Genomic DNA, 19660 nt, shown 5'->3' with positions numbered 1-19660 from the left:
AATCTTGAAATATAAAAATTTATGTGATTTGTATGTTTTAAAAAGTGTGTATATATATAGTTATGAATATTCAGTGTGTATATTACTATGTATATGGGATAAAAATTATAATTATAGAAGTTATAAATAGATATTCTGAATTGTTTTTGAAATTGGAGCAACTGGAGTGTACATGAACTGCATTGCAGATTTTTCACGATATTCGTAAGAATAATTCATTGCTATACATATTTATAATTTTTTTTCACTTATATATGTATAATTGAACGAATATTTTAATTTATAATATTTTCTCATACATATGTGTATGTATATCCTGAAATTGCATGCATTTATATAAATTTTTTATTATTATTTTTATAAATTATTAATAAATTTAAAAAGGCAAAAAATTAATTCAACAACCGATATTATTTATCATATAATATTAAGGAATATCATATAATTATTAAGAAATAAGAAAAATAAATAAAACCTACAAAGTATTAAGTATATATATATATATAAAACACGTTTTATATATATATCAATGGTAGGTTAATCATTAATCATTAATAACATCTTCAGATTTACTTATCAAAATACAATGTACTGTTAAAAGTTTATCCTTCTTTTTATTCTTTGTTAAAATAAACAAATTTCAATTATCCTACCAATGATTTGATAAAATCATAACAAAATCCAACAGATTCGAAGCTGATACATTTTGTCAACATTAATCTTAAATAAATTAGATAAAAATGCACATATACAGTACTCACCCAAAACATAACGTTAAATCCAAAGATCACATACTTGAGACAGCAGCTCACTTCACTGGTATCCCTTCTATACTTCCGCACAGCAGGCATGGTTAAGACACATTTATCTAACGCTTTTCGCGAATTTCACGCATACGTGCACACAACACACCCGCAAAAATGCAGACCACTATATACACAACACAAAAGAGCACCGGTGCCCTACAGACAGAGCGAATCACAAATACAATGACATCGCCGAAAATGCAATTATCATCTTTTTTTTTCTTTCCTAATTATCTCGAACAACTCTAATATGTCGTTTCTTTCTCGAACCTTTATCTTATGATTTATCACGTATTCTTTTTTTCGATTTAACCCTTTCCTTCGAGCCCAGTTGATCAGCTGATCACAATAACGTACCGTTTCGCAATCACGACTACCGCCATTGTCACGTCACGGTACGTACTACCCGTAGCTGGATCAACGAGACTGTGAGCGGGTCAGACTTTCCACTCGCTATCCGATTCTCCCCACCAACTAAATCTCACTCGTTTGTCCCTCTAACGCTAGATGTTCCACCCTTTAATGCCCTCTACCATGTCTCCTCTCGCATCATAGCTTCTCTCTATTACTTCCCCTATTTCATTTTTTATTTTTCTTGATTGAGCTTTTCTCTCGATCATCTGACTTGTTTCGCTCTTCAACGCAATTTTCTTTTTTTTTTTAGAAATGACGAGATGTGAAATGAAGTATTATTCTGTGTATTTTTTTTTATTTCCATTATTACCATCATCGTATCACATGCGATGTTATCAATTCAGAATAGAATGAGATAGCAGCGCTATTAAAATAAGAGGGATTATAATTAAATTAAAAATTAAATATAGATAAAATAGTGCAAATTGATGAAATGAAGTACATAATTGATTTAATATTCAATTTTTTGTTTTATGTTTCGAAAATCTTAACATTTCGTCAATGTCATTCTCAACATTACCGATTCGGATTGGAATAAGATTGGAACGTTGCTTGGTTGCTTGGAATTCAAATTAAATTTTAATATAAAATTAAACAAGAAAAAATTCTTCTGTAAGAATATTTTAAAAGTTTTTCTTACTCCCTTTATTACTAGATTAAACTTTCGTTTGTTTAAATTTTATTACATTTTTACGTTAAAAGATTCGTGTATATTATATTTTAGAAGATAAATTATAAAATTTGGAATTTATTATCTATATTTTTTATATTAAAAATACAAAAATACATTATATTTTCGAAAGAAAAATAATGAAAATGTATTTAATTAATATTTCATATTTCATTTGTTGTTGATCGCCAAGAGAAAGTATAAACAAAGAGAGAAAATGATAAGAGAAGGATAGAGATAGGATAAAAATATGGAAATCAGCGCCATCTTCAGAGTGCCGCAAATGAAACTCAATGCACAAGGATAGAAAATAATAAGAAAAGGATAAAGATAGAATAAGAATTGACTATTAGCGCCATCTCTTGAATATAAAAGATATTTTTTTAAAAATAGAGTCGGTAAAATAGAACTAGAATTAAATACTAGCGCCATCTCTCAAAATATTTCGAAAATATCTTATTTAAGAGATGGCGTTAGTATTTAATTCTAGTTCTATTTTACCGACTCTATTTTTAAAAAAATATCTTTTATATTCAAGAGATGGCGCTAATAGTCAATTCTTATTCTATCTTTATCCTTTTCTTATTATTTTCTATCCTTGTGCATTGAGTTTCATTTGCGGCACTCTGAAGATGGCGCTGATTTCCATATTTTTATTCTATCTCTATCCTTCTCTTATTATTTGCTCTCTTTGTCTATACTTAATTAAATCGTAAGGGGGCTCTGAGGCTACTCGACATGGAGATGGGACGTGAAAATACATTGGATGTTAGGTAGTTAGGTCTATACTATATTTTATCTATGGTTATATATATATTTGCACGTGTGTAGTTTATATTTGTCATAATATTGAAATTATTTTTATATAATTATTAATTTTATGTTATTTAATTTATTTTATTATCTGTAACTCACATATCAATTATAACGCGATTTTCTCAAGTTTTCAATACATTATATATTAATTCTAATCTCGGATTTCAAATTTATGATACTGAATTTATTGTTGATAAATAAAAATTGGTCTTAAATAAATATTTGATATTGACTTCGTGTTATTTTTTTGTTGTTGTCTTCATTTTTTTTTATTTTTTGTTATCTTTATAAATAAATATATTTACTAATTGTAATAAAATTTGCATTTATGTGATTTAAAAAGTTTATGTCGTAAGAAGGTTATGCTCAAAATTTGTTTTTCTCAATTAATTCGGGTACGAAATATGAGTATCTTTATTCAATGTTTAAACCCTTTAACGGGAACAATTAATTGGGAAGAAAAAGATGAAAATTATGATTATCATCAAGAAATTGCTCGATCAGCATTTGCTGATATGTTGCATGATCATGAAAGAGTTAGTACTCTCTGTTAAAATGTTCTAAAATGATTATTTATTTATTATGTTTAAAAATTTTTTTATAATTATAGAATCAAAAATATTACCTAGGTATTAAAGCTGCAATTGAAAAAAAGCACCAAAATGGAGAAGAAGCTAATGTACTTGATATAGGAACTGGAACTGGTTTATTATCAATGATGGCTGCTAAATGTGGTGCAGATAGTATTACAGCTTGTGAAGTAAATAAGTTTATAAATTATTATGATATTATTTGTATATTATATTTATATATTATTTAGGCTTTTACACCAATGGCTAAATGTGCTATAAAAATAATTCAAGAAAATGGTTTTGAAGACAAAATTAAATTAATACATAAACGTTCTACAAAAATGACTATTGGAAAGAATGGCGATATGGTTAAAAAAGCAAATATTTTGGTTACTGAAGTATTTGATACTGAACTTATTGGGGAAGGAGCACTTTCTACATTTCGTCATGCTCATGAAAATCTTCTTGAAGTATAAATCATATATTTTTTATATAATATAATATTTATATAATAATTTATATAATCTAATATATTTAATTTACTTATTTTATGTTATTATTTTAGGAAAATAGTATTGTAATTCCACATAGTGCTACTATTTGGGTACAAGTAGTGGAAAGTTCTGCTGTACGTGCATGGAATACAATATGTCCTATTAAAGTTAAAAATAAGTATTTATTAAATACTCCACATTCTGTAAAATCTTGTTCTGGAGCAGCTGCAGTACATGATATACAATTAACACAATTTCCCGATGATGCATTTAAGCCTTTATTACCTCCTCAACCTATATTTAAGTAAATATATGTATATATAAATTATATATATATATATGTATATTCAATATTAAAAGAATCTTATTGATAATGAAATATAAAATTCTAGGTTTGATTTATCTGGTAAATCAACTCTATTATATAATGAGAAAAGATGCTTGCATGTAAAACCAATTATAAATGGTACTGCACATGCTATTTTTATGTGGTGGGATTTAATTATGGATGTAAATAATCAGGTAATTATCATTTATTAAAAGATTTTAAATTTATTATTAAATAGTTCTTAATCTAGGTTTTATTAAGCTGTGCACCAGTGTGGGAACACCCAGATACAAAAATCTTACAAAATAAAGGTTTCAGTTTGAAAACAATAGCAGATTTAATACCATGGAGGGATCATTGGATGCAAGCTATTTATTATTTACCTGTTGAAACTCCAGTTACTGTTAACAATGAAGTTAGTTTAATTGGATATCATGATGAATATTCATTATGGTTCCAATTAATAAATGAATCAATGTAAGCCAATGTAAATACCTCATTACATTATTTTATAATTTGTAGATTTGTACATATCATTTTGCTTACAGAAATGAAGCACCAGATTGTGAAAGACCTGTGTGTAGTTGTAATGTACATGTGGCTTATTGTAGAACTCGAATAGGACAATTAAATGATTATACACGAAATGAAAAATATATCAAAGTTTTAGAAGAAAAAATTACACCAGATACAGTATGTTTATGTCTTTCGGATGGCTGTTTATTGGGTCTTGCAGCTATTAAATTAGGTGCGAAAAAAATATTCGTTTTGGAGACAAACTTTTTATCCAAAAAATGTATTGAAATGTTTGTTAAAAAGAACGAACTTTCGGAAAAAGTAGAAATTATTGAATCAGTAGATAATTTACCTCCTGAAAATGAAATTAATTTAATTTTTGGTGAACCGTATTTTATTACTTCAATTGTACCATGGGAAAATCTTTACTTCTGGTATTTAATTTCAAGATATTCTTCTCAAATACAAAGGATTCCAATTGCAGCAACAATAATGGGAGTTATAGTTGAGTTTAATGATTTGCATAAAATACGAGCACCTCTTGGAGTTTGTGAGGGTTTTGATTTATCTATTTTTGACAAACTTATACAAGTAAGTGACTACAAATTAGAAGATATAATAAAAAAATTAATTTTTATGATATATTATAGACATCAAGTGATAAAAGTGATAGTCCTGTAGAAGTTCAACCATTGTGGGAATATCCTACTAAAGCATTAAGTTTACCTTTTGTTATTAAAAAATTTGATTTAACAGAAAATGTAAATGAAATTGAAGATATAAATATTTCAGAAACTGTGCCTATTTTGACGTAAGCTCTTATGATATTTTATATTAATAATTGTTATAAATTATAGTATTTATATTTTATATATTTTTTATTATATATAATATATATTATAATATATTAAATATATATAATATTTAATATTATATTATATTTAAATTTAGGAATGGAATGTGTAATGGTGTAGCTCTATGGATTGATTGGCATTTGAATTCCGAAATCACAATATCGTCGGGACCTACTGTAGAAGTACAATCTGGAACCCGGATATCATGGGATCCATTTACAAGACAAGGCGTACATTTATTTAAAGATATAACACATGTTACACAACAAAGTACTGTTTTATGGTCATTTAGTTTTGCACCACAATATGGAAATATGAAATTTGATTTTCGTATATTGTCAAAAAATATAAAATAATATGCTGCATTATTTATAAAAATATACTTTTAAATTAAAAATGTTATTCGTTTATCTTATTTATATCTTTGTATTTTTTAAAAATATGGCTATAAAAATTACATATTTCTTATAAAATATCAACTTTCTAAGAACTATTAAATAAAAAATGTCATGTAGATTCCTCTGGCAGCATACGTAATTGCTTAGCTAATCTCCGTCCTATAAGTTTTGGATAAGCTTTTTGTTTAATTAAAAATTCTTTGCTTTGATGAGTTACAGCACCATTTTCTAATTGAAATCTAAAGTTTTTAAATTATTACTTTTATAAAATTGAATTTATTATGTTATTAAAATCTTACCGGCAAAGATAATGTAATGGTCCAAGCATTTTATCTTTCAATTCTGGATTATTTTCCAAAATAGAAAGTGCAAATGCACCAGTTTCAAGTGTAGATAAACAACCTTCAGTTGGTTGTGTTCTAATAACATATTCACTTGTTGGAACTCCAACTAATTTACATGCTTGTAAAACACATAATGCTGGACTTGAATGATATATTGCCTTAAAAATAACATTTATATATATTTCAATACATGAATTGATGAAATTACAAAACTATATTACCTTTGCTTGTGGCCAAGTTCCATCTAATAAAATAAGATTATAAGGTTTCTGTCCATTAATTCCAACAGGATTTAATTTATCAAGTGCTATGGCATCTCGAGATGGATACAATAATATACTATTTTTATCATTTAAAATTTCTGTTAGGCCTTCATGTTTTGAAAGTGGAAATTTTTTCCCTCTAAAATAAAAAAAAAATTATAACATTAACTTTAATTTTTGATAATATTTTTATATTTTAAATTAATTACCTGTAAATTATACACTTTCCAGGTTCTAATCCTAAAGCAAGCATAGGTGCCGTTCTTAAACAACGTTTTGCTTCAGCTGGATGTTGTAAAATTATTATTTTTGATGCAGGACATATAGGATGCTTTGGTAACCCTGGACACCAACATACTGGTACTGGTCTCCTGCATATATATAATATTAATATATTTAATAAAAAAGAAATAATGTTAGAAGTTATTTCTTTATTTTATTAATATAAAATATATTTATTTCATTATAAAGATTAATATAAACATAACCTAATCATATATGTTTACATACTTGCACTGTAAGCATTTATCTCTTGTTTCAGGAGGATCAGCAAATATTTCTGATAATTCTTGCCACACAGTTTCTTCATTCATTATCTAATTATGAATTATAAAAATAAAAAGAAATTATTGAACACGTTAATAATTGACAGTATAGATTTAACAATATAGAAGATAGTATTGACTCTATAAAAATGCTATTTATATAAAAATAATTCTTCCTAGTTAATTAATAAATAGTTCTTTTAATATTAAATATCGATAAGAAAGTAAAAAAAATATTTTTTACAATTATATTTATATATACATATTTTTATAAAAAATAGTTTTATGTCTATTCAATAATAAAAATTTAAATTTCGCGCCGTTAATACAATCGATTTATAATCGATAATAATTCTTTTGACTTTTTCGAGAATCGCAAGCATGACAGTTATAAAAATGTGAGTTTGAAAGTGCTGATGTGATTTCTTCTTCATACTTTTAGTGTAAAAAAAGTGCTTTAAGGGAGCAAATAAAACAATGTAAGTATTTTTTATTATATTTTGTAATTTATTTTAGTGAATTTATGTAAAATATTTTCATATTTCGTAATATATCTATTAAAATAATGTATATGATATTTTTGAACGACTCCTTAAGAAAAGTTCATAATTTTTGCCAAATATTCTTCTAAAAAGATATTCTTAAGTAAATATTCATATTTTTAATGATTAATTTTCAATAATTCAATTTAATATTCATTATTCTTTAATATTTAATAATAGCACATAAATGATAACCACTATTATTTGATACATATTTGCAATCTATTTCAGATTTCTGCTCTACAAAAGATTACATATTATATATATGTGTTAAATTATATGCTGCAATTAATCTGGTAGACTCGAGGAACAATTACATCAAACTACGTTGTTATGTAAGTTATTTTATTTCTACATTTATTATCTCATGATTACACATGAGTTCAATTTTAAGAATACATATATTTCGTATTTATTTTTAATTTCATATGTAATAAAATCTTCATATCCATGATTTTAAACGAACATAGTTTGAAAAAATTAAATATTATATAAGTAAAAGTATTATATAGTAAAACTAATAATGCATTGTTTAAATTATATACATTATTTGATGTTAAAATATAAATAATAATATATTCATTATTATATAATATTAGCATAATTGTTTTACTTTATTCAAATTAAATGTTATTTTATTATTTAAATTGTGTTAAATTATCCGCGAGAATTCATTGCAATACATTTAGTTCCAATTCCAATCACTATGAACGTTCTAGTCATATTCTTTACTGAATCGATAATGTTGGAAATGATATTAAAATGATATAAAGGAAGTAAAAAAAGTATATTAAGTTACTAACAAAATTTCTATTTTTAAGTACAATTATATTACAGATATTTGTTACATTTTATTTGTATAAATTATAAGAAAATTCTAGAAATAATCAGTTACAATAAAAAAAGATCTGCATAAGATTTTTTTGAATCATTAATTCATACAAGTTGTTGATTTTTCTAATAGAGTGCGCTATCGTTAGATTATTTATTTTATAGTACTGTACAGGTAGGTTGCATGTTACAATTATTTAAATGGAATTTTAATTTTTAATAGAATTTTATTAAATTATATATAAAATTTTAGTAATAATTTTTATTATTAGAAGAAAGAACATTATATTTTATAACTATAGGTATAATTATAATAATTTTATATTTAGAAATATAATTTATTCTTTATTTTTAATAAAATTAATGATTTTCGTTGCATTTTAATAACTTTTCTGATATATCTAAACATTTTTCATATATTAATTATGAAATAAACAAATTATATTATAGAAAATTTAATATACTCCATAAATGAGTCTTAAAATTTTTTATATTAATTAGGATTCATGGAAAATAGAAACTTTTAGATTTCTTTTTTAGAAATAAAGCGTGTAAACTTTTTTTTTTTCATGTAAACTTTTTATTGCCGGTATATAAGACATATTATAAGACATCGGTAATGAAATTTAATTAACTTCTTCATGACAATAAACAAGGATTATTATACGAAGGTTTGACATTGTCGATAATCGAATTAAAGTATCTGTAGAAGCTATAAGAGTCAATAAATAAAGAAAGGGTATATCCATGATAGGACACACGGATATTATCGGTAGGTGAGATCGTGTCGATGTCGCAAAAAGCGGATGACGTTGGTATTTTTAATGGAAAGCCGAAGGCAAGTTGAATAGAACAAGCTTTTGGGTAGGGAAGCGACACTCAGTTTCTTTGATCAATAATGAAAGTTCTCTCTGTCTCGGTTTCGCGTTCTTCTTCATTTCACTGTCTTCTTTCGCCCCAAGCTATTGGCTCTCTTTTTCTCCTTCTTCGATCACCGACGCTCTCTATCTTATCTTATACATTTTTAACCCTTATTCCGGTCTCCGTATCCCCCTCCCAAGGAGGAGGACGAAACGGTGCACGAAGGTTCAAAGCGAAAGCCAAGTTCTAACAAGCCTCGAGCCGTTCAACGCTTCTGGCCCTCTCCCTTAAATAATCCACTCCTCGATCCGTTCGTACGAAAGCCTTTTTGTAAAAGCCTCGATAGCCTTCATCCACTGGGAAGAGAGTCTTAAAGAATTTTGGACTCTTCTTCCCGCTCAACGGAATTAAGAGTCACGTGTCTGCGGATCATTAAGATTTGTTGGGAAATATTTCGAGATTGGATCAGACATGGATCGAGGGTTTGAATCGTTTCTTGCTAATCTTCTTTGGTATCAAATCGCGCTTGATATGGATTTTAGAATATTTAGAATATTTATATTTTCCTTCTTCGTATTTTCTTTGTATTTTGTATTTATTATGATTTTATGTACATGGTAGAGTTTATGATATTTATATTTTTAAGAGAAAGAAAATAATGGTTGTCATAAAAATAAGAACTGGATGGAGTTTCGAATTTTAATCGTATTAATTTAGTTACAATAAAATTAATATAAAAATCTAGAAGACAAATTATTAAAACGATAAAAATATTTGTAGAATAATAGTAATAATTTAAACATAACATCGTTCAAACATGACATCAGAATGTTAATTCTATTCAATATCGATTCAAAAACTTTAATTAGTATTTACGCATCGGTGGTCGTGGAATTTGAATATTTCCAGCGCCGTGACTTCGAATATTGTAACAAAAAGGACTTCTTTCGCGGCGAACAAGTCTATTGTGATCCGTTTCCTTTGACATGGGCTTAAAAAAAAAAAAAAAAGGAAAGAAAAGAAAAGAAAACGAGAGAAAGGACGAGTTTCTTGTCTTCCTCGACCTAATAAAAACCTCAAAAAGATTGGCGAGACTATCGCCGTCGTAGGCATCGGCTTCTCGTTCCTTTCTTCCCAGTTTTCTTTCTTTCGTTTCTTTCCCTTGTTTGCGACATCGGTCAAAAGCGCACGGGGTACAGAGGGTAGAGGGAGGGAAAGAGAGAGAGAGAGAGAAAGAGAGACGGATTAGTGTCCTTGCGTAGGATATACCGGCACGCTAAGCAAGCGGTGCTCACAAGGAGGGACGAGGAGGACGAGGGAGGACGGGAATTCGCACAAAGCGAAGGGAGGCGGGGTGAAGAGGGGGTGGTAGGGCGCGGAATAATGCTTAACAAGCCGACTTGAAAGGACGGCCGCCATTTTGAGTCAATACTTGAAAGTCTTTGCTCATTAAGAATATTTTACGTCTCCCTCTTCCAACGGAATCACCACCCTCCCGTGGATCACCCACCCCATTCACTCTCCTCCATCTCCTCGTTCCACCTTTCTTTTTCCATTTTTTTCATCTCCTATCCCTCTCTCCTTCTGTTCCGGAGAGAGGTCCATCCCCCGTGACGGGGTGGGAAGCGGGTGGTTGCACCCTCGAAGATGGAAGTTATTTACGCGGCACTCGGAGGCACCCTCCATCGTAACCATCCCCTTTCTCCTCGTTTCTACGCCGGCCTCCCTCTTTCGTTCGGTAAGACGCAACCTACGCTGGCCCCACCACCACTTCAGCCCGTTTCACCTCACCCCCTTCTCTCACCCTCGGCTCTAGTCGCAAGCTCCACCATAGACTCAACCGATGGCCAGCGTAACCCCCCTCGGAGAGCATGGGCTAAGGGAATTCCGACTTCGCCGCTGGGCCCACCTCCGTTCGACCGCCCTTCGCGACCCTTCCAACCCTCCGAGCCCACCATCCGCGCCCAACTTCCCTCCGCGTAATCATCGTCCCATTTCGCGGCGTTTTTCCTAATTCCTACCCAATTTCGCTTTTAGCATTTCAATTTATGCCCGCGGACCGATTTGTTAGACGTGCCCCCGCTCCTCCCGGATCGCAGGATTAAGAAACGGGAACGATGGAAAATTTCGATAAAATGTATTCTTTTATTTTATTTTATTTCATATTTTGCCATATTTTTCTATTTTTTTATTTTTACTGGAGGGGATGAGGAAGATTAGAAATTGAAATATTTTGATAGGAATAGAGTTTCATTTTGATTCGAATTAGAATACAATGATTGATCGATATATTTGTTTCTTTTTATTTTTAAATTACGTTTTCGAATTATCTTTTATCGGATATACGTCACCTTTGACGTGACAATGCAATTTTACTGTAAAAGTCATATGTCAGGGTTGAAAGTGACGAGATCCAATAAAACTGCAATGCAAGGACAAATTATAAGCATAAATTGTTGTGTTCGATGAAGATTAAATATGTCAAATTTTAAATTTCATACGAATTTTTAAAATTTATAAAATAATAAATTTTGTTGGTAAAAAAATTGTTGGTTTATAATAAACTATTATAATTTAGTACTATCTTTCTATGATCGTGGAATAGGTAAAATCTTTATTTAAATAGGTGAAAAATAAATATATTTTTAATAATCAACATAATAAATAATAAATATATTTAAAATTATATTATATGATATAGATGAATATTTATTTATTTTATATCATAGAAAAACAACACTACAATACTATTTTGTATATCTTTTCGGTCTTTTAATTTAGCAATTTATGGCGTCACATGCCATCTCGTGTCGGAATGGCGTATAGGGGATGTTATGTCACTACGTGGTCGATGATTAATGGTTGCGTACTGTATGGTGCCACTAAATTTTGAGTTACAACAACCGTGTATGGTACATGCAATTATTCATTCGAACTTTGGCACATACTGCCTTTATTATTTCATACAAAAGTATATAGTATTTAATACCATATTGAGTTGAATCTTTATTTAAATAATTTGTTCTATTATATTATAATTTGGTTCATACGATTTCACAGGTGTAGAAATTGTAGATTTTTTTCTCTGATAAATTATTTTTAATTAATTATAAAATATATCTAATTTTCTTATATTCTTCTTATCTTCTGAAAATTCACTTAATTTTCCTTTTATCTCATAGTCAGTTTTTTTTAGAAAAATTCTTAATTTATGCAATTTGTTGTTGCAATAATGACATAACATGAAAATCACGATAAAATGTAAAAACATGATATAAAATACCAAATTTAGAATCGATAAATCCATTTATATTATATTTCACTAACCAATATGGTTTTTCTACATCAAAAAATCATAAATTTATAATTTTCTCATTATATATCTTATTATCCAATTACCTTTCAATACTTTCCAAAATTAAGAATTGCTTTTATTACATTCACTCGCATAAAGATCTTCGAAAAGAATTTTTCCAAATTTTTTTAATCCCGTTAATAAATTCCATTGCCAACCTCCATAATTATTATTTCCATTCTTCGCGAGAGCGACAAAAACGCAACAGTTCGATAATCGTAATTCAACCAGTCCTCGCTCTCCTCCCCTCCTCCCTCCTCGCGACGTTCGTTAGCCGTAACGAACTTTCCGAACAAAAAGGCTTGCGTGTCGAGTTTTTAAGTCATCGCGAAGGTATTTCGCCTGGCAGGCGAACGGTGGCAGGCGAGAGAAAGACAATGGGCCGATATGTACCCCCGTGGAGGGGTGGCTGTAAGGTCTGACTGTAAAAATAAATCACGCGTGCAACGCGTCGCCGTTTCTCGCTCAATTGTATCAACTTTAACCCCTTTTATTGTATCGCTTTTTTTATTTCCATCGTTCTCTCCTCCTCGCCGTTTGACCGGATTCGCATCGACCCCCTCGCCGTCTCTCTTTTCTCCTCGTTGCCCGCGCGAGCGAATCAGGTTCGAAGCTCGCCCGTGCGAACACAATCGTGGCCGTGCACGAACGATAGAAAGCGCGTATATAATAAGCCGGTGGAGAGAAAGAGAGAGACAGAAAGAGAGAGAGAGAGGGAGGGAGGGAATGTGGAGTGAAACAAAAACTGGTCTCGCTAGGTAAAACAATAGAAGGGGGTTCCTCGGGCCGGTGAAAGAAACGGGAGGAGAAAAGTGAGCGTGTGCGAGCGAGTGTTGACGGTGAAAGGGCAGGCGGTGGAACGGAGAAGGAGAAAGTGGAGGCAACCCCATCGAACCGCGACGTGTGTGAAATTCAAGAACCTGTAGCGAGGAAGAAGAAGAACAAAACGGCGGCGGTGCCAGCTGCACGGTGCATACGTTATTAGTGAGTCGTTTTGTCCTTCCGCCTCGAGATTTCAATATACCTGTATCGTCGCCGCGGCGTAAAAAAGATCATCACAACTCCGTGAGACGGTGGCTAAGCGCGAGAGAATAATAATTCCTTCGTTCCTCCTGTTGTAATCGTGAATCGTTCTCTTTCTCTCTCCCTTTCTCTGTCTCGCGTCTCTTCCTACCCCCGTCCCCTTCCTCGTTCCCTTCCTCGTCCCTGGCACCCGGGAAACAGGTTCCTCTTTATTCGTCCTGCTTATTATGCAAGTTATTGTTTTCGCTGAGACACGAGAGCTTCGGGAGTACTGGTACTGGTTCAAGTGAGGGAAGGAGAGGAAAAAAAGGAAAACAAGTCCTCGAGTGATTCTCGTTCGTGTATCTCGTTCTCAAGGGTTGCGCGAAATAATTATCATAACTCTGTATCGGTAGTCTGTTTGAAGTACCCTCGCTAAGCTTTCTCTCTCTTTCTCTCTCTTTCCCTTTCCTGTTGCAAAAATCTCACAGACGATTCTCGTGAGAAACGAGGAATAAATTGAGAAAAATAATATTCCTGGAAAGGCATAGAGAGGTTCGATCGTGTAGAGGTTGTTTCTTACGTACACAATGATGGACAGTGGTCCACAGCGTGGTACTACTCGAGATACGGTCGAATGGAGTGGCGATCGATGGCAGATGTCCAGAGACGACTGGAAAGAGGAATTTTTTTTTTTTTTGCCATGGGCTCCCGCGGACCGGTCCAGGTGTCCATTGTGGGTCCGAGCCAGGAGGATTCTCAACCCTTAATCCTTAACCCTTTGGCCGCACGCATCCGCTGGCAAGCACCCATTTACCGATCCTGAAACAATGCTGGCCGGACCGCACCCCGGATGCGCACGTTTATTAAGTAATGTCCCCCTCTGGTTTTGCGCTCGACAGCTGCCTTGGCAAAAAAACCACTGTTGCTATTGTCTATTGCTTATTCTCATTGCTCCACGACGCGAAGGTTCCATAAGGATCGTGAGCAAAGATCGTTACGTTGCCTCGTAAGATTTCTCGTTTTCTTTTGCCCTCCTATTATTCTTCATGAACATTTAGCTAAGTTGATATAGATCTGCCTGCTCTTTATGGTAATATACTTTTTGTGAATGAGTTTTAATTTAAAGTGTTTTAAGATGATTCAATTAAATCCATTTCGTGTTTTAACTTGGAAAAATTTTTCTGTCATAGTAAGATAAAGTTAAAAAAAATTGTTTGTCTTCAAATCTATCTAAATGTTTCCATTTATGGGTTTCTATTTATTAAATTAAATTATCTATTTTTCATATAATATCTTTTTCTTAATATTATAATTAATAAAACTTTCCTTTTATGTGAAAGTTCATATATTTTCTATATATAGGTATATTTTTTTACTTTTGTTATTGAATGAAAGGCTATATCACATTTGAAATAAACATTTGAAATAAATTTTAAAAACTCTTGTTCAATTTCAATTATAAGATTTAAAATTGAAAATTTAAATCTATCGAAGAATATTAAAGAACAAAAAATCGTAAAAGCCATTCTTTTTTTTTTTATGAATTCTTCATTCCTTACATTCTTCGAACGAACTTGATATCATGTTCAGAATTATTCTCTAATCCTCTTATACTTGGTCTTCCATGGTTTAACCTTACATGCTCAATAAAGGTAAACTTATACATCTCGGAAAGTTCTTGTATCACGAATTGCTTATAAAGACGAATTCGTATGGAATCTTGAAGGGGTCATGTGAAACCTGACCGAGTCCATGAGCTCACCCCACCACGTGGTCGACGAAAGGGTGGTCTTTGCCATTGGAACCAGTCCTACGTTCATGCAAAATGCAAGAGGCCAGTTTCAAAACGGCCGGCCATCATATCTCCACGTTATTACGCCTCTAAATTATCTCGTCGAGATAGTAAAAATCGGTGAAAACGAATTCTTCGCATTCTCGGATGTCGTAACGAATTGGGTGAACGAGAGGGAAAGGATAGGGTAGTAATTGCCAGAGACGTCTGGCGAACAATCAAGGGAAATTGATTTCCAATGTTTCATTTAACGACTTTAAAGTGTACGTTTAATTTAGAATGTTGTGTTGCCGTAACATTTATTGTGCCGTATCTCTTACTGTGTTGTTCTTTTAACGAAGGTGATTCTTCTGATTGCCTATTTTGCATCTGTATTCGAGTGTCAGTGATGAAGCAATTAGAAAATGGATGAATATTTGATTTGAAATTAATCAGAGAGAAAAAAAATAAATGATTAATTCAACTTCTGAATTTGGATATGTATAGTATGCAATGTGGTGAAATATAAGATCAAAAAAGTAAAAAAATAGTAAAAAAGAAAAATAAAAATTTTATATAAAAATTTGTGAATATATATATTTTGAATTCGGAATTATTCTTTTCTTTTATTCTGTCGAATTAATATTTTTAAATTTTATATAAAAGACATTTTTTCTTTATTTTTTAAAATTTTTAATTTATAAAAAAAATTTATTATCTTTATGTTGTAGCGTAAGTAGTGTAAATTTTTTGAAAATTTCTTAGTAAATTAACAAATTTAAATATATTTTTTTGTTATGATTTTGTATAAATATCAGTGAATATAATTCTTAGAAAATTATTTAATTAGAAACGTCAAATTCTGAAAAAATATAAGAGCATATTCTAGAATTTTCTGTTATTTTTATTCACTTCATTAACATATTCAGATGATCGATATTGACGTCGGTATAAAATAATAAAATTTACGAAGTACGTTAAATTTAAAACAGTAGAAAAAGACAATCATAATAAGACAGGGAAAAATATTATTTTAGGAGAATATATCTTTTTTACTTTTTATTACAATTAGCGGTAAAATATATGAAAATGTAAATGAATCTTTTAATTTTCATTTATTTACTCGCGGAACAAAAATATCACCCTGAAAGATTTCAGCAACACGGAGCCAATTAATTTTAATTAGCTAAAAGTTTTTCGGGTCGCCATTTCAAGACGATGACCTTAATCTCTACAGAATCAATTAGTCGCTGATTAATTCTCGCGAAGTATCCTCTCGGCCATTTCCTCTTCGATTGTCTGTGAAATTATCGCGCGTAATTCAGACCTCATAATGATCAGCTCGACTTTCTTCCCCTCGACTTCTATAAAGTTGCAACCCATTCCCGTTCGCGCCTAATTACAGCTAATTAGGACGAGATTCAAGGGGTGACCCTCAGTTTAAAGTTACGTATTTCTTTTAATAAAATATGATGCTGTAATGATGCAAAAAATGTAATTAATTATAGAGAAAGAATTATGAAAAGAAATTTAAATATCAATAATTAGTGGAAGAATATATTTATTTGTTTAAAAAAATAGAAAGATTTATTTTGCATTTTAATTATTAAAATACAAATATTATTGATTATGAAAAAATATTAAATTAATTATATTAAATTTTTGATAATAAAAATTGAAATAATTTGCTTTAACAAATTATATTACTTACAATTATTCACGTAATTATAACTAATTAGTAAATATTCCGTGATCTTTTATCCATCATATTTGAAGTTCGTTCATTCAAATTCACCACACTTTGTTTAGTAAGGCTTAGAAGAATTATTTATCAAATAGGAAAGAAGTAGTCAAATTCGATTTAAATCGAATTATTTAGATACAATGAATTCTAATCTTATTTCCTACATAAAAACACATAAATTAATTAATTAATTGTTTATTATACGTAGTATCACTAAAATATTCATCAAATAAAATTCTTTTCAATAATAACAAAATATTAAAATATCACATTTATCGAATATTCTTTCCAAATTTATCAAACCCTCCCGAAAAAAGGATCTTTCAATTTGCCCCCAAAAAATTCGTTTCAAGAGCACGACGACCAAGATCCCCAAGGCTGTAAGAAAAAAAATCCCTTCGCGAAAGAATCGTCCGAACGAAGTTAATTATTCTTCGGGAATAATCTCGAGGAGAAGCGAATCTTAAAGGCAAACTGAAAACAGGGACAACAATTGCAAATGAGGGTGTGGTTGCTTAAAATGTCGGCCGCGAAATCGTCCGTTATCATCCCCTTCTTCCCCGTTCGCGGGTCCGGGTGGTGGGAGGGTGGACGGGGTAGCGAGATCCCACCCACCCTTTTGTACGTCCAAGGTATGGAGCCATTGATTTTGAATATGTAATCCGAGGCATTTTATTATTCCATCGTACTTGGAAGTTGGAGAGGGGGGTGGCGTTCCTCTGTAGGCAGGGGCGGTTCGACCTCCACCGCCATCGACCTTCGTCCCTGGTCACAGTCGAACATAGAAGGATGGGGTGGGGGGTGAAGACGGGGGGGGTTTCCGAGGGTGATTCGATTCTGTGCGCGCCACCACTACCACTGCCGCTCTGCACGAGCCAACATCCATTACTTACCACCACCGACGCAACAACCACCACCACCACCACCACCCTCGAGTTCTTGACGCGTGATTGAATATTTTTTCGCTGTGCGCGATTGGTTCGTCGTACCAGTGGCAGGCAGAACAAACGAGTCTGGAGGAGATGGAGGGTACTGGGGGAGGGTGGTTGGTGGTGGCTGCAGCCACCTGTCAAGCAAAAGAATCGCCATGGTAACCAGGCACCGTCGCCATCGGCTGAAGGGACTCGTTCAAAGGGGGGGAGGGTGGCGACCCGGTCTCGCAGGGGTGCCCGCGGGGCTTATATTGAATTTTAAGGAAGTTCCTGCCGGCGGAAAAGATACATGTAGCCGAGGGGGTGGTCTCTCGCGAAAAAAGATATCGATTGGTATTTTTACGATTTTCGGAATTTTATTTTCTTCATCGTGTGTCGCCTGGATATCTTCTGGTTCCTTTCAAACGATGCCCAATGGTGATATGTTAGGAAATTTTCTTTCTGTCATCGATTATGACTTTTTCTTCTTTTTTTTTTTTTTGGTTTCTTCTTAAGTGTTTATGAAGATAACTGTTCATGGTTAAAGGTGGAAGGGTTGTAAGATTAGATAGTTTGAGATGGGGGATTGAAGTTTTATCAAAATTATTGAAATATTTAAGTTACAATTCAAGTGATTATGGATGAATTAAAAATTGAGAAAGAAAAATAGTCTTTCTTCTTCTGCAATCAAAGAATTGCTTGAGTGATGTGATTAAATTACCTTTATGATTGTGGATCTTCTATATTTTCAGTCATCTTCATATTTCTCTTTGATTTCTTCTTTTGTTTTAAAAGGAATCCTCTCTTGGAGAAGAGCTCTCATAAAGTTTGTATGCTTAGCAATACAGACGAGTAGAATCAAACAAAGGGTGCACACAGTTTTCCACTATACTTTTCACTAAAATTAAAGGAAAAGATTTTCCTTCGAGACCAATATAATTATTTACTTTTAGTAGATTGACTTTTCTCAGACTTTTATTTTAGAAAATCTCGAATATTGCATCATATAATACTACTTATAGTTAATAAATAATTCTCCAATAATTCAAAACTTCAAATCAGGCAAAATATTACATATTTTTCAATATTTCTCACATATATCTCATTCAATTCATAACTCCACATTCATATTAATTATTCTCTTTCTCATCATCACATTTTCAATAATATAATCATACATTCTCCAAAAAATAATATCATGGATCTTACAATTAAGATTAATTTTACACCGAAACATTCTATAAATTTTTCGTATACCATCAATTATTGTTATACACGTGCAGTCATTTTAATCGACGGGGAAAAACGATTGAAAAAAGAAGGATCGCATCGGTCCAATCAGTTTAACTTTGAAGAAATCACGGCAAGACGCCGAAATTCGCCGTCTGAATTTGCAGTCTCGGTCGCGGGTGTAGCAAGTGGAAAGAATTTAGAGCCCCCCAAGGGTCGAGAACGAGCGAGAGAGAAAGTGAGGGTTGGAGGAGGAGGCGGGATGGGAGTCGGAGGCCCCTGTAATGATCTTACGGCCGTGGTAACTTTTTTAATCAGCGCCCGGTTTAATTATACGGTCGATGAGGAAGGTGCTCGTCCTCCTCTTGCTCTCGCGTTCCCCTTTCGCCA

At 31.7% G+C, this 19660-nt stretch overlaps 3 protein-coding genes and 2 long non-coding RNA genes across 11 annotated transcripts in view; 2 read left to right on the top strand and 3 right to left on the bottom strand.

Moving 5' to 3' along the window:
- LOC107999406 (tetraspanin-5) overlaps positions 1 to 1273 on the bottom strand; it is a 49533-nt gene extending 48260 nt beyond the window's left edge. Inside the window, exon 1 of one of the 4 annotated variants that reach the window (XM_062077146.1) lies at positions 762 to 1273. In XM_062077146.1, the coding sequence (XP_061933130.1) occupies positions 762 to 851 (90 nt within the window). In that variant the 5' untranslated portion in view covers positions 852 to 1273. The remainder of the gene's footprint in view (positions 1 to 761) is intronic. The other 3 variants (XM_062077148.1, XM_062077145.1, XM_062077144.1) reach the window with 3 other exon arrangements.
- A 1287-nt stretch (positions 1274 to 2560) lies between these two features.
- Positions 2561 to 5867, top strand: LOC107999454 (protein arginine N-methyltransferase 7). Of its 3 annotated transcripts, none has more exons than XM_017059313.3 (9): positions 2561 to 2663; positions 3336 to 3466; positions 3527 to 3748; positions 3844 to 4076; positions 4165 to 4294; positions 4351 to 4577; positions 4649 to 5207; positions 5267 to 5427; positions 5568 to 5867. In XM_017059313.3, exons 1-9 carry the CDS (start codon positions 2657 to 2659, stop codon positions 5824 to 5826), a joined length of 1929 nt encoding a protein of 642 aa, XP_016914802.1. In that variant the 5' UTR covers positions 2561 to 2656; the 3' UTR covers positions 5827 to 5867. The 3 variants fall into 3 exon arrangements, with proteins under 3 accessions (XP_016914802.1, XP_016914801.1, XP_016914803.1); XM_017059312.2 differs by having other exon boundaries at positions 2622 to 3242; positions 3317 to 3466; XM_017059314.3 differs by lacking the exon at positions 2561 to 2663 and adding an exon at positions 3103 to 3242.
- Positions 5868 to 5869: 2 nt separating this feature from the next.
- On the bottom strand, positions 5870 to 7184 carry LOC107999456 (tRNA-uridine aminocarboxypropyltransferase 2). 2 transcript variants are annotated; one of them, XM_017059316.3, is made up of 5 exons: positions 6986 to 7184; positions 6685 to 6846; positions 6434 to 6614; positions 6168 to 6370; positions 5870 to 6096 (listed from the first exon to the last, which is right to left on the bottom strand). In XM_017059316.3, the coding sequence occupies exons 1-5, from the start codon at positions 7066 to 7068 to the stop codon at positions 6054 to 6056; spliced, it is 672 nt and encodes a 223-aa protein (XP_016914805.2). In that variant the 5' UTR covers positions 7069 to 7184; the 3' UTR covers positions 5870 to 6053. The 2 variants fall into 2 exon arrangements, with proteins under 2 accessions (XP_016914805.2, XP_016914804.2); XM_017059315.3 differs by having other exon boundaries at positions 5870 to 6107; positions 6986 to 7183.
- A 157-nt stretch (positions 7185 to 7341) lies between these two features.
- Positions 7342 to 19660, top strand: part of LOC114577724 (uncharacterized) — a 162589-nt gene continuing 150270 nt past the window's right edge. The window contains exons 1-2 of the long non-coding RNA XR_003698010.2: positions 7342 to 7499; positions 7794 to 7897. This is a non-coding gene — a long non-coding RNA (uncharacterized LOC114577724). The remainder of the gene's footprint in view (positions 7500 to 7793; positions 7898 to 19660) is intronic.
- Positions 16430 to 17645, bottom strand: LOC133666380 (uncharacterized). Its single transcript, XR_009830471.1, has 2 exons — positions 17097 to 17645; positions 16430 to 16860 (listed from the first exon to the last, which is right to left on the bottom strand). It is a non-coding gene; the product is annotated as an uncharacterized LOC133666380 (long non-coding RNA).

The sequence above is a fragment of the Apis cerana genome, linkage group LG7 (assembly GCF_029169275.1).
Source record: "Apis cerana isolate GH-2021 linkage group LG7, AcerK_1.0, whole genome shotgun sequence".
In the NCBI taxonomy this organism is placed as follows: Eukaryota; Metazoa; Arthropoda; class Insecta; order Hymenoptera; family Apidae; genus Apis; species Apis cerana.
This window is presented reverse-complemented; position numbering and strand designations above follow the sequence as displayed.